Genomic DNA, 14,875 nt, shown 5'->3' with positions numbered 1-14,875 from the left:
CACGTATAACGACAACATTAATGTGTAACACTTCACTAAGTTTACCACGTATAACGACAACATTAATGTGTAACACTTCACTAAGTTTACCACGTATAACGACAACATTAATGTGTAACACTTCACTAAGTTTACCATGTGCAACAACAACGTTAATATTTAACACTTCACTAAGTTTACCATGTATAACGACAACGTTAATGTGTAACACTTCACTAAGTTACCACGTATAACGACAACATTAATGTGTAAAACTTCACTAAGTTTACCACGTATAACGACAACATTAATGTGTAACACTTCACTAAGTTTACCATTACAATAGCATTAATATAATAATTTGCGAAGTTTACCATGCATAACGGCACTAATACAATACTCCGCTGAGTTTACCATCTATAATAGAACTAATACAATAAATTTACTATCTATAATATTAATAATACTAAATCAGCTTTTACTTGTGGGTTAGTCAGAACTGATATATAGTGTGATATATTGTTATATGTTTTCTTTACATTGACTGTTAAGTTATTAATGTTAAGTTAATAATTTTAGTTAGGCCTAAAAATTGACATTTTAGGATTTTTTCATCACTCCATTACTAGTTTTTCTACAAACCTCTGGCAGTAACAGTATACTTCCCCACACACAACAGAAACTCTTTAGTCCGGCACAATTTAAATCTGTCACCATTAGTCATCAGGACAGCGCTATTAGCGGCGACAAGGTTTGTTTACATCTCAAGTTCAGTGTTTTTGTGATATACTTCTGTTTAACCTCATATTTTGTCTATATTTTAAACCTAAATTACGTTAACCCCGAAATCAAGAGTTGTGGAAGGTGGCGCTAGTGCTAATAAGTGTAAGTATAAATTATTTATACTTGAAAAGGTGAAATTACTGAAAAAAATAGATAAAGGAACTTTGGCGAGGGCTTTGTGTGTAAGTTCCGTGGAACTGGTTCATCAACAGTTTATGATTTAAGAAAAAAGGAGTTATCTATCGAAGTAACAATAAAGGGTGAATAACAATGTAATTGTCTTGAATTGTTTGAAGATTACTATGTAAGGGAAGTTAGAACGCACTGCAACTCCATTGGCTACGCATGGGAAGTTAGAACGCACAGCAACTCTATTGGCTACGTATGGAAGTTAGAACGCGCTGCAACTATATTGGCTACGTCAGGAAAGTCAGTACGCACTGCAACTCTATTGGCTACGTATGGGAAGTTAGAATGCACTCTATGGGCTATGTATGGGAAGTTAGAACGCACTCTATTGGCTATGTATGGGAAGTTAGAACACACTGCAACTCTATTGGCTACGTATGGAAAGTTAGAACGCACTGCAACTCTATTGGCCACGTCAGGGAAGTTAGTACGAACTGCAACTCTATTGGCTGCGTATGGGAAGTTAGAATGCACTCTATTGGCTATGTATGGGAAGTTAGAACGCACTCTATTGGTTAGGTATGGGAAGTTAGAGCGCAATCTAGTGACCTCGATCTAAAGTGTACCCTAGTTTTGCTTTTTGATAATTGTTTGGCCCATCCCAAACCAGAACTTTTATTGAATGTTATTGGGTTGTACCTCCCTCCTAACTGCATCTCTTTAGTTCAGTCCTGTGACTAGGGCATATTACATTCACTGAAATATAAATACAGATTGGAATTCATGCACTGTTTCAGTGAATAATGGGAAGCCTGTTGATTTTTATGAAGGATTTAATGTGTAGAAGTAATGTGTAGATGTGATGCGTAGATGTGCAGATAACATGTAGAAGTAATGTGTAGATGTAATGTGTAGAAGTAATGTAATGTGTAGATGTAATGTGTAAATGTAATGTGTAGATGTAATGTGTAGGTGTAATGTGTAAATGTAATGTGTAGATGTTATGTGTAGATGTAATGTGTAGATGTTATATGTAGATGTAATGTGTAGATGTTATGTGTAGATGTAATGTGTAGTAATGTGTAGATGTTATGTGTAGAAGTAATGTGTAGATGTTATGTGTAGATGTTATGTGTAGATGTAATGTGTAGGTGTAATGTGTAGATGTAATGTGTAGGTGTAATGTGTAAATGTAATGTGTAGGTGTAATGTGTAGATGTAATGTGTAGGTGTAATGTGTAAATGTTATGTGTAGATGTAATGTGGCTACTCGCTTCTGCCTTGGATAAAATACACTGCAGAGTGGCTGACACAAGCTGAATTAAAAGACGTTTCCAATAAAAAGAAATTGATTCCAGAATTGGTAAAGTAAGCTAAGAGAATGCCAGACTCAAAGTGTCTTGAAGTAACCAAAGATGTTACAGAAGAAAATATGGAGGAATTGACGAATGTTAATGACAAAGTGCTAGTTGTTACTGACAAAGTGCCAGTTGTTTGTTAACTCTCTGATAGAGAGATTGTGGAGATGGTTCGGCAAGGCAAGCAGAAAAAAAAATACCATGACGAAAGTACAGATGAAGATGAGAAAGTGGAAGAAAGAATTTCTATTGATGAATGTATCCAGATGACTAGAAATGTAATTGCAGAAGTGGAACAAAAGAACTTTATAAAATAATAAGAAATTATGTCTGTTTCATTCAAACAAAATTAAAGAAAAAAACCAAAATACACGAAGTAAGCTACTTTGCAACGGTTGTTCAAAAAGATTGGGGAACAGTCTAGTGTATGTGATCCACCAACACCCCTGTCTCTGATCTAGAGGCATCTGCTTAATATATCGCAGCATTAAAAGTAAATTTATTTTATGTTTTTTGTTTTTTAAACTTTATTATACTGTACTCTGATTATATATGTTTAAGTTTCAACAGCTATAAATGAACGTACAGCACAACTTTAAGTTTTATATTATAGGCACATGAAATCCTTTTCTGACATTATTAATGATTGTATTAGTTTCTGTTTTAAGCTTTATTATACCTTTTATGACATAGCAATAAATAAGGAGATCAATCTGGTAAGCCTAGGGATAAGACATATGTTTACATAAGAAGTTCTTAGGGGATTAATTCTGTTGTTCTGCATTTTCTGTAATCCGGCACTGGTCAGGTCCTAACGGTGCTGGACTAAAGAGTTTCAAGTGCATTCGGATAATTTCAAAATATATTATTTAACAATTTAAAGTACATTAAGGATTTAAAAAAAATATGTTGGTTATTACCCTTGACATCACACATAAGATAGTCTGTGCAATACACTGTGTGATAACAAAGTCTTAAATATATATTACCTTTTATAAGATATTGTGTTGTCTGTGGAGTTTTTTTACAATAGTTCACAAGTAGTTCACTTATCTCGTCAAGAGAGTATTCCTCCGCCATGTCGTGAACAGTTCTGTTTAACGCATCTCTCTGCATTATGTTGGCTCCCACAGAAAGTAGTAAGTTGCAACAGTCGACGTGAGCGCTAGAAATAATATTAAAAGCGAAATATTGAATTTCCCAAACCAATAAAGGTAATTGCTATAAATCATTTTACATCTGTTACCAATCGTGAGTTACTTTTTTATTCATTTGTCTGTATAAACTTAGTGATAATCCGATTCACAACCTCACATTATTATCTGTAAGACTCAAAGCTACACAACATAGCCAAAAGTATGTCGACACCCGACCATCACACCCATATGTGCTTGTTCAACATCTCATTCCAAAACCGTGGGTATTAATTTGGATTTCGTCCCCCCTTTGTTGCTATAACAGCCTCCACTTTTCTGGGAAGGATTTTCACTAGAATTTGGAACATGGCAGCAAGGATTTGTTCTTATTAAGCCACAAGAGCATTAGAGAGGTCGGGCACTGATGTCGGTCAAGAAGGCCTGGCTCACAGTCGGCGTTTCATTTCATCCCAACGGTGTTCGATGGAGTTGACTTCAGGGCTCTGTGCCGGGCAGTCAAGTTTTTCCACATAAACCTCGGCAAATCGTCTTCATGGACCTCGCTTTGTGCACAGAGACATTATCATGCTGAAACAAAAAAGGGCCTTCCCAAAACTGTTGTCACAAAGTTGGAAGCACACAATTCTCTGAAGTATCATTCTATGTATCAAGATTTCCCTTCACTGAAACCAAAGAGCCTAGCAGAAACCATGAAAAACAGACTCAGACCATTATTCCTCCTTCACAAAAACTTTATAATTGTCACTATGCATTCAGGTAGGTAGCGTTCTCCTGACATCCGTCAAACCCAGTTTCGTATGTCAGACTGCCAGATAGTGAAGCGTGTTTTGTCATTCCAGAGAACGCATTTCCACTGTTCCAGAGTCCAGTGGCGGTGTGCTTTACACCACTTCAGACGATGCTTGGCATTGCACATGGTTATCTTAGGTTTGTGTGTAGCTGTTCATGCAGCTCCGAACGAACAGTTCTTATGCTGACGTTGCTTCCAGAGGCAGTTTGGAACTTGCTAGTGAGTGTTGCAACTGTGGACAGACTATTTTTACGCGCAACGCGCTTCAGCACTCGGCGGCCCTGTTCTGTGAGTTTGTATGGCCTACCGCTTCGTGGCTGAGCTGTTGTTCCTCTGAGACGTTTCCACTTCACAATAAGAGCACTTACAGAAATTTGACGAACTGACTTGTTGGAAAGGTGGCATCCTATGACAGTGCCACGTAGAAAGCCACTGAGTTCTTCAGTACGACCCATTATACTGCCAATGTTTGTCTATTTAAATTGCATAGCTGTATGCTTGATTTTACGCACCTGTTACCAGTGGGTGTGGCTGAAATAACCGAACCCCTTAATTAGAAGAGGTGTCCACATACATTTTGCCATGTAGTGTATATTTGAGCACACAGGTAACAAAGAAAATTTGGTTTAAAATTGAGTATCGTGTGAAACGAATTCATATTGTTACCTTCATACTCTTGTAGAGATAATCAAATACATATATTCACACACCGTTACTATATGTTAGTACGTCAATACATTGACATTTTATGATATAGACATTATTATCATAAAATCCAGAAATTACTTCTGTCAAAGAAGCAAAATATATAGCTTACTTTAGAACGGCTAGGTGGAGCGGTGTAAATCCTTCTGACGTCACATATTCGATTTCGCATCCGAGCCCGAGAAGAACCTAGGACATAAACAATAAATAAAGTAGATAATATATATATAAAAAATGTAGGACACAAACAATAAACAAAGTAGACAATACACATGGAAAATGTACGACATAAACGCTGTTAATATAGGCTTATTTACACGGTTGTAAAATGAATAATCTTTTCATAAAAAAGTCACACAAAGTGATAAACCTGTAACTAAACAAACTTTATAAACTTAACAAAATTCTACGACGGATAGACGGGCCTCTTGAGAAGACAATATACAAAAATAATTTTTCGTTTGCAAATTTCTTAATATAATTAATAAGTGATTAAGGGTGTGGTAAAATAACACGATGTTCTATTATACGTGAAACCTCAAAAACCCTGCTTGAATAACAAAGTGTTTGTAAAACATGAAAAAAAACGAAAACATAAAGCAGAAACATCGATAAATGAAAAATATTTAAGTAATAAAGCGTTCACGTTTACAGAAAATAACATTGTTGTGTCACTAAGTTCGCTAAAATACATTAAATAACATTGTTGTGTCACTATATTACGGATTAAATTACGAATAAAGTACGATCTGAGTAAACATAAGTATTAGCACACAAACGTGAAAAAATAAAGCTACAAATACGCAATTATGTAAATTGTATATTATTATGTAAAAATAAAGCCGGACAGATTAAAAGGTTTCTGACCTCAACGCAATTTGTATAGCCGTTCATGGCAGCCAGGTGCATTGCTGTATATCCACTGGGGTCTAGAGCTGCAATGTCAGCGCCCTCTAGTGCCAAGAACTGGAACAAATTTTAAACATCGTGTTTATTATGTACGAATAACTTAAACAAAAAGAAAATTTTATACAAAGTGTAGACGTTTCCACACAGCTTATTTTGACTATTGTCAGTTGTTTAAAGTAAAATGATTACTGTTATGACATCTCAGTTATTCCCACTTAAAAAACAACAACCGTATATTTCACATTTGTTTGTTTGTTTGGGAATTTCGCACAAAGCTACTCGAGGGCTATCTGTGCTAGCCGTCCCTAATTTAGCAGTGTAAGACTAGAGGGAAGGCAGCTAGTCATCACCACCCACCGCCAACTCTTGGGCTACTCTTTTACCAACGAATAATGGGATTGACCGTCACATTATACACCCCCACGGCTGGGAGGGCGAGCATGTTTAGCGCGACGCGGGCGCGAACCCGCAACCCTCGGATTACGAGTCGCACGCCTTACGCGCTAGTTCAAAATTGGAAGATGGATTGTTATGTGAAATATAACAATCCATCTCCAATTTTGAACTTTCGGCAGGACATTGATATATGATCAGAAATTAAGAAGATTTGAATACGTGGCCTGGAACTGCTAAAAGTTAACCACTGTTTATGGTTAAAAGTGGCCCATATTCTAAAACCCAATGAAACCCTAGCGAGTTCGTGAAGAAAACAAGCTCACCTATCGCAATGTATAATTAACCGTTTGACCTTACTTCACTATATGAGTTGACTATTATAGTTTGAATTACTGAAGAATTAATATATTTAAAGTGAATACGTACAAATACACATCACAATTCAAGGTGGTTTTGCGCTTGGGCTGAGAAGGATCTTTTTATATACCAGCTTTAGAGGTTACTGGTTGTTAGTGAGTTTTGGAGGTTACTGACTGACAGCTGGCTTTGAAGATTACTGTTTTTTGGGGACTATGGAGGTTGCTGGCTGTTAGCGGGCTATAGAGGTTTCTGGCTGTTAACGAGTTATGGGGATTATTGGTTGTTATCAGCTTTGGAAATTATTGGTTGTTAGTGGGCCTTTTGGAAATACTCTTTGGATAACAGCTTTGGGGGTTTACTGACTGGTTAGCGGATCTAATTGGTTTGTTTTGAGTATTGTATAGATTTTGTGATCAACCACATGTCGTAAATTCCATTAACGTTGATTGGTGTTTCTTAAGATTAGAAGTTTGATCCATCCCTGCCTCATGTAGTTTTATTTAAAACAGAATAACAAAAATGTCTAATAATCACAAATTACCACTTAGAGTTCCTATCACAGAGATAAAATAGGAACACATGTAAAAACAATAAAAAATTTCGTGATATGAACAGTTACCTTAACAATGTCAACATGTCCATGTGCCGCGGCAAGATGAATTGGTGTCCAACCACGTTCATCCACTGTCCTGACCAATACAACATTAACTTAGAGATTAGAATAATAGTATATTAGCATTGAAATATGGTTATATTAATACGTTATCACATATACAACTAATACATATAGCTTATTTTATTTATGGTGTTAGTCGTATGAATACTAAAAACTTTAGCTAGGAAATAGAAAATCTTCATCCACCCAGTAGTAACTAACAATTGATACATGTAGAGTACTAGGAAGTCGAAACTCCACAACAGGGGACCTAGGCTTCATTTGTTAAGACGGCCCTACACACACATACACAAATATATAAACTGAATATACTGCACTGGGATATTTTATGTTGGAATACACGAAGTACTGAGACAGATTTAATAAAGTCACAAGAACTAATAAGTCCCCATACCACAATAAGTCCCCATACTACAATAAGTCCCTATACTACAATAAGTCCCTATACTACAATAAGTCCCCATAGCACAATAAGTCCCCATATCACAATAAGTCCTCATACCACCTTAGACTTGAGAACTTGTTATTTCTTTTCTATAACCACCAAGCTAACCATTTAGAATGATGGCTTATATACTGTTTGTAGAGTTGTTGTTATTAAAAACAACTTTCCCGAAACCCCTTTGAAAGGTATGCTCTGAACAACGAGAAGGCTGTTATACAATTTATTAAAACAAATTAAAAATATTGTATGTTTTTGTTGTTCGTTACCTATGTATGAGCATGATAAGGAATTCAAATAATGAGAATCGAATTTAATAGTAAAACACACTGAACAATAATTGTTAGAGAGATATACCCTTTATAGCATCTTCTCAAGATGAAACTGGAGTTATCCAACTAGTTGGAAGGAAAGAAATACCACTCTTGTGCACCTCACTTTCTGGTTCTTGGAGGTTGTTAACTACTTGAAATAAACAAATACCACTCTGGTATATCTGAACTTCTATAGGATTTTCAGAGGCTGTTGATGACTTGAAACGATCTACATAGAATATCCAGAGCGTGCTCTATAGGGTTCAGATCATGTGATTTTGCTTTCCAGTCTTTACGAGTGATATCCTCTCTCTCTTCCAAGGCCAACCAGTCCAGGCCAGGGCACCATCATCTCCATGACGGTCTCGTTTCAAGGTGTTTCAGGAATGACATTAAGTTTCTCGCTCTGTCCAGATCAATATTTGTTCGGGTGTTGGTGATCCCTGAACAAACTGGTGCAGGTGTTGGTGATACCTGGATAAACGATTACAGGTATTGGTGGTACCTGTATGAACGGTTCCAGGTGTTGGCAATACCTGCTTAAATTGGTGCAGGTGTAAGTTATATCCGGATAAACGATTATAGGTGTTGGTGGTCCCAGAATAAACGGTTTCAGATATTGGTGGTACCTGGATAAACGGTTTCAGGTATTGGTGGTACCTTACTCTGTGATAGTTACACAAAGCCTTCTTGCTGCTTGTCTCTCTAAAGCTCTTCATGTAACTGCTTATAGTTTCTGTTAATTTGTCAAGGATAATGGCGTCTGACATTTAGAATAACATAACAGTTGTCTTGAGACGTTGTAATCCAGGATGACCTTGGACATGTTCCTGGGTAACGCCTCTTCTCTCCTCATTTTATCTCCATAGCACATTTCTGGAAACATTTAGTTTTCTTGTAACCTCAGCCTACCAATAACAATCTTCTAACCGTCACCAAAGATGCCATGGAAACAGATACATATCTCTAAAGAAATCTTCACAGAAATCTTGCTAACCCTAAAGATTTCTATATGTTCCATCTTCAGAAATCTATGAAAAGGATCAAGATAGAACATATATAATTCTGAACGGCAGCATATGTGTGCCACAGAAACCCTAAGATCAAATGGTATTAACCTAAAATTTGAACTAGTGATCTCAGAGGTGGCTGCTATGAGGGCTCAGCCAGACTAATTAAATCGAATAACATGTTTTGCTGCTAGTTCGTTTTAACGTATTCGTAACTGAAGGTGTGGTGCGCGTTCAGTGGCACTGCGCATTAAATCCTCAACTTTTGATTTGCAGCTCAGAACGCTGGCCACTAAGCCACGCCCGATTCTTTCTGTTGGCTGTTCAGTGTAAAGCTATACAACAGAATATTTGTGCTGGGCCCACTGCGAGTATCGAAATCCGATTTTTAGACTTAAAATTCCTCAGAATCATCCCTGAACCAACTAGGGACGTTCTATTATTTGCGGTTATACTTTTTTATGTGTGAGTTGTAGTTATGTTTTTCTCTCTCAAAACTACGATATATTGTTGGTTAACCTATCCCTTGAAACAATATGATTTTAAATTATAATAGTTTACCATCTTCAAATTAAAATACTTTTCTAATGTATTTGATTTGTTAATGAAATAAATACAGGGTGTTCGGAAAGTCACTGTGCACTTGTATATTTATTAACAAACATGTTTCAATGTAGAATACAGGAGGTAAATATGAATGACAGTTATAAACAATGTTGAAAGTGACTCCCGTTGGCATCAATACAGGTCTAGATCCTTCTTATTTTGTTTCTAAACACCGCTATCAGTTGCTGGCTTGAAATCGACTGAATAAAATATGATTACAAAACTGTACAGTGACTTTCCGAACACCCTGTACAATCATTGAACTTTATTGTCTCGATTTTGATAAAACCTTTCAGACTTACTCTGTCCGTTTGTGGTCATTCTTTAGTAAAAGTTTGATGACGTGAAGGTCTCCACTCTTAGCAGCTTCATGAATTTTCAAAGTAGAAACAAATTCTTCTTCCGATAACTGCCGATAGAGGTCGTCAGCTTCAGGGTTTGTATTTTCTAATTCATCTGGTATAGGCTGAAAATATTTCATAGAGTTTCTGTGCAATATAGAGACAGAATGATCATGATTCATAACATTTCAATCAAACTTTCGAGATTTTGAGTTTCATTCTGATAAGTTAGTCACTAGGTTACCCCTGCTCAGATATGATTATCAAATTAATAATTCATTTTCTGAGGACAGCAAGATTTTCTAAACTATGTAATCGTTGACTAATGAGATAATCATTTTAAATATCTTAAATTATTTCTAATAATTATATCCAAAAACTAGTCTCTCCAAAATATATTGTCCTGACTAACCAAGGAAGAAGTTCTCTATGTTACTTAGAACGACGATGCAGGATGGATTGATAAAATTAACACTGATTTTCAAATTGACACATGAAACGTGATCCTCAGAAAGTTTTATTTAGAGAAAGACTATAATGTTCATTGTTTACTGTTCAACCTCACCTTTCCTGTGTGCATGATGTCGCATTCTTCTGTAGTTGGTGGAGCTAGAAAAGCTGAAGTGGATTTCGAGACAAACCTACTGGTGGGAAATATTGACTCGTTTTTGGTTTCAGTTTCTGGATGATGATCAGAGGAAGCTTCTGTATCGTGAACTACATTTTCTAAGGAAAGCACTTCGTTGGAATCTTCTTCATCCGTGACTTGGCAACAACTACAACACGAGTCACACTCACTAGATGTCTCTTCACACAACAATTCTTCTTTGTCGGTCCGTGTGAAATTAGTGTAAGGATCTTCTTCTATGAAGCTTTCACAATTACTCCTTGTTGTGCTACATTCTTCTGACGTTTCGCTGCTTGTTGTGGTACATTCTCCTGGCGTTTCGCTGCTTGTTGTGGTACATTCTCCTGACGTTTCGCTGCTTGCTGTGGTACATTCTCCTGACGTTTCAGTGGAGTCTGAGGAATAAAACCCTGCGAGGTCATCAGATGTTCTTTCATCTGGAGCAGAACCTTGTTTCAGTCTCTCGTTACTTGGGACCAAGACTGCTTCTTTGGTGTTTGAACACAGGTTTTCATGCTCAACAAATTTCTTTTGAGTTTGAATGCTAGGAAGTGATGAATGTTTTAACGTTTCGTTCATCGGCCAATTCTGATCTGACTTACCATGTTCTGAAATCCTTTGGTCACTTGTATCATCAAAACCCTTAGTTCTTGTACTTTCTTCAGACCCAACATCATTGCTTTCTTCATATGTTACTTTCTGACTTCCACCTATCATTTCACTTCCTGCTTGGGAACGTCCAGTTTTCCTTACAATATCAGATTTCCTCTTCTTTCTGAAGAGTGTTTTACCAGTGTAAGTTTGATGTCCATTAGATGATATCACATGTATCAGTTCCTCACCATAATCTTTTGTTTCCTGCACATCACTACTGCTTGTAGTTTCGTGGTCGCTATCATCTGATGTCCAAAACGTTCTCTGTGCAGAAATAGTGCCTTCACTCAGTAAGTGTTCGGGATGGAAGATTATTTGCGATTTGTCAATGGATGGCACGCAGGAATGACTAATGTAGCTGTTTATACACGTTACTGGTGACTCTAAGAGTGAAGACCCAGGATACGACGAGTTACCTGTGACGATAAAACACACAAAGTTAGTTAATAAAACTATGATAAAAATGACCACTCTTCTACATTTGAACTATTAGTCATGAGTTGGTTATGAGTTACAAAAATCTCTTAATGTTTCGCAACTAGAAGTGTTGATGCATTCACTGAAGTCTAAGGTATGCAAATAGTAAGATACTTGATATCATACAAGACATAACAGCATTATATATGAATTAAAGAAATGAAAGTTCATTAAATATAATGTGTTTATCAATGAACACAATAAAATAGTTCTGTGAACTTTTATTGCTCACAAAACCCAAGTTACGACGGAAGTGGGTTCGTTAAACGTCACTGAAATGACAAATTTAAATTGGAACAAAATCCAGTGCATTTGAAGGAATATTTTACAAACTGATACATAAAGATTTTACTCATTATGACTAAACATTAACAAGGCAAAAAATAACTAAAAGTAACCTGTGTATTATCTGTTTATGAATTTCGTCGTCGCATCAAAAGTATAAGCATTTAAGTTAGGTGTGGAAACAAATGTGAAATTCAAGGTCTTCCCATTTATATGGGAAATATTTGTAATAATAATCCGAAGGCTCTTTTTATGTTGATTGTAATATTACATCCAAGGAAGAAAAAGAACGAAGACTTCACTTTATTTGTGAGGATAATTCAGTGTGACTGAAGGTATATATGAAAAGATCTATATTTATCAGGCTTAAGTAATGTCCGATTTTAGGTTTAGAAAAAGAGAAAGGATTTCAAATACTGTTAACGTTATTTAATCAATAATGTGTGCTCCGTTATTATTAATTACTTCCTGCCAACGATTCACAAGCTTCTGAATGCTATTTCTATAAAATTTGGGGTTTGGAGGAAAAGAATGTAGAGAGGGTAGTTTTGACATCTTCATGTGTTCCAAGCTCTTTTCCATCAAGATAGTTCTGCAAACTTCGCAATAGATGATAATCAGATGGGGTAAGGTCTGGAGAATAAGGAGGATGTGGAAGTTTTCCCAATCTAGCTCTTTAATCTTTGCAGATGTGATCATTACTGTGTGGGGCTGTGCATTACCCTGGTGTAACACAACATCTTAACGATTGATCAAAGCAGGCCTATTTTCTTTCAGTGCAACATTCAAGTGCTCTAACTGTTGACAACATAAGTCTGGTGTAATATTTACATTAAGTTGTAGCAACTCAAAATGGATCACTCCAACAATATCCCACTAAACTCTTAACAAGACTTTCCTAGGGTGGAGGTCCATTTTGGGCTGTGCTTTAGCCAGTTAACCTGCACTGAGCCATTGTCTGTGGCGCTTAACATTTTCATAATATATCCATTTTTGTTACCTTGCAACTCTCCCAACGTTTTAGAATCAACGTATTTGTGTGTTTATTTATTGTTAAACTACACATTGGGCTGTCTATGTTCTTCATCATGATTTTTGGAATCCCGTTTATAGCGGAGTGAGCCCCCAGACTTGCAGCTTAGCCACTAGGGGTAGGCCTAGCGAGTACCTAACTACCAGAATCCTAACCAGCGATTAATGTTATATGAAACGATTTGAATGTATGTATTGAATTTGATAAGAAAATTAATGTGTGGAATGTCGATAATAATGCTATCTTCTCCTAACTGCTTAACCATCAGACATCTATATATGACGTCAGCTGATCGATTTTAACGTATGTTTAAATTTTGTAATACGACCCCTAAATCATGCAGGCCTAATGAAAAGAAACCAAAAATTCAGAATAGTTTTTGAGGTACGAAGAGTAAGGGAAGATCAAATATTTACTTTACCTGTGCTTCCTCGAAAATATTATCTCAAACTCGTGATGTAATGTAATGTTTCCTTTCGTTTTTACGTTTTACGTTCCGTCGAAGTAACTCAGGTGAGATTACAATCAGTGGGATAATATTTATTAATTAGGTCCTAACTCAGAAAACTAACAATAATCAGAATGAACTTGCATAAGTTCTGTCTCAAAGTACGAGAGGAATCAGACAGTAGACCAAACTTCCCTTGCTACCCAGAGACATAGAAGTTTTCTTAGGTTTTACACCGCTGGGAACAGCGGTTCGATACCTGTGGTAAGCAGAACACACACAGCCCATTCTGTAGCTTTTGCTTAATTACAAACTTACTTAAATTTTAATTTAGCAAGTATAAATACACAGGAGTTTCGATTCCGAATCACTTGACGTAATTAATAGGCCTAAGACGACCAACAACTACTTTAAGATACACCAGGTGTCAGAAATGATAAGGTATTTCGGAAAGATATTTTATTGAAGATCTTACTTTAAAAGTTTATTTTTTATATGATATAGTAAAAAACTAACTTAGTTTTACACTAATTATAGAACTGACGAATGAAGAAGATAAAATATTTTAAAAACATGATGTTACATCTAAATGTTGAAACAATTGGTTTATATTAATTACAGATATATATGTATTTCTCCCTAATAAGTTTAAATAAAATTCTATTCATTGTTTCCTGTATCTGATTTCCATCTATCTTTATATATCAGTTCATTTTACCAATTACAGGGAAACCAGAACGTCAAGTATATGAAATAATCAAGAGACATGAAACAACAATTGCAAGTTAAATACCTGAACTAAGTTCTAAATTTTCATTTTCTGTTTGGGTACAACTGTCCTTCATTGGTCGAAGAATTGTTTGAAGTTTCTGGGAAAAAACAAACAAACAATGTTCTTTATATTATCAGCACCATATTTTAGTAAAACAATCAAATCCACAGATATGGTTAATGGTGGTTGGAACACAACTTTTAGACAGTTTTTAATTTGTTTTAGGTACATTGTGGGTGTGAAAAGTACACAACAAAAACGACAGCGCTTTTTGTATAATGCGCAAAAACAACTTGTAAATGAGATGCTTAAAATTAATAAAATTAAAATCAGCTTAACGAGAATTCATTAGTTCACTTTTTATCTCCTGTGATTTCGGAAAAAAAGTAGCTTAGCCATTTCAATTAAACAGTGATAGAGTACATTCCACAAAAGTTAACTAATCAGTTAAAAATCTAAAACGTTTGAAAATAAAGGTGATATTGACTAGATCAGTTGTAGTTATGTTAAAAAGTAGTTGGAAGAAACAAGAAGGAAATAAAAAACGATCTTGAAAGAATACAAATATGACATGAACATGGTAACCCTATGTCCTCCCAACACAAATATGACATGAACATGGT

General features: G+C 35.9%; 1 protein-coding gene across 1 annotated transcript in view; it reads right to left on the bottom strand.

Moving 5' to 3' along the window:
* Positions 1 to 2,988: 2,988 nt before the first annotated feature.
* The window catches only part of LOC143237510 (uncharacterized), a 34,775-nt gene continuing 22,888 nt past the window's right edge, over positions 2,989 to 14,875 (bottom strand). The window contains exons 6-12 of the mRNA XM_076476855.1: positions 14,274 to 14,349; positions 10,521 to 11,653; positions 9,917 to 10,080; positions 7,186 to 7,255; positions 5,769 to 5,867; positions 5,014 to 5,090; positions 2,989 to 3,414 (exon numbers count right to left, since the gene is read on the bottom strand). Coding sequence (XP_076332970.1) covers positions 3,105 to 3,414; positions 5,014 to 5,090; positions 5,769 to 5,867; positions 7,186 to 7,255; positions 9,917 to 10,080; positions 10,521 to 11,653; positions 14,274 to 14,349 — 1,929 coding nt within the window. The 3' untranslated portion in view covers positions 2,989 to 3,104. The remainder of the gene's footprint in view (positions 3,415 to 5,013; positions 5,091 to 5,768; positions 5,868 to 7,185; positions 7,256 to 9,916; positions 10,081 to 10,520; positions 11,654 to 14,273; positions 14,350 to 14,875) is intronic.

This window comes from Tachypleus tridentatus, chromosome 13, assembly GCF_004210375.1.
Source record: "Tachypleus tridentatus isolate NWPU-2018 chromosome 13, ASM421037v1, whole genome shotgun sequence".
In the NCBI taxonomy this organism is placed as follows: Eukaryota; Metazoa; Arthropoda; class Merostomata; order Xiphosura; family Limulidae; genus Tachypleus; species Tachypleus tridentatus.
Note: the sequence above shows the minus strand (reverse complement) of the source record. Positions and strands in the feature narration are given on the sequence as shown.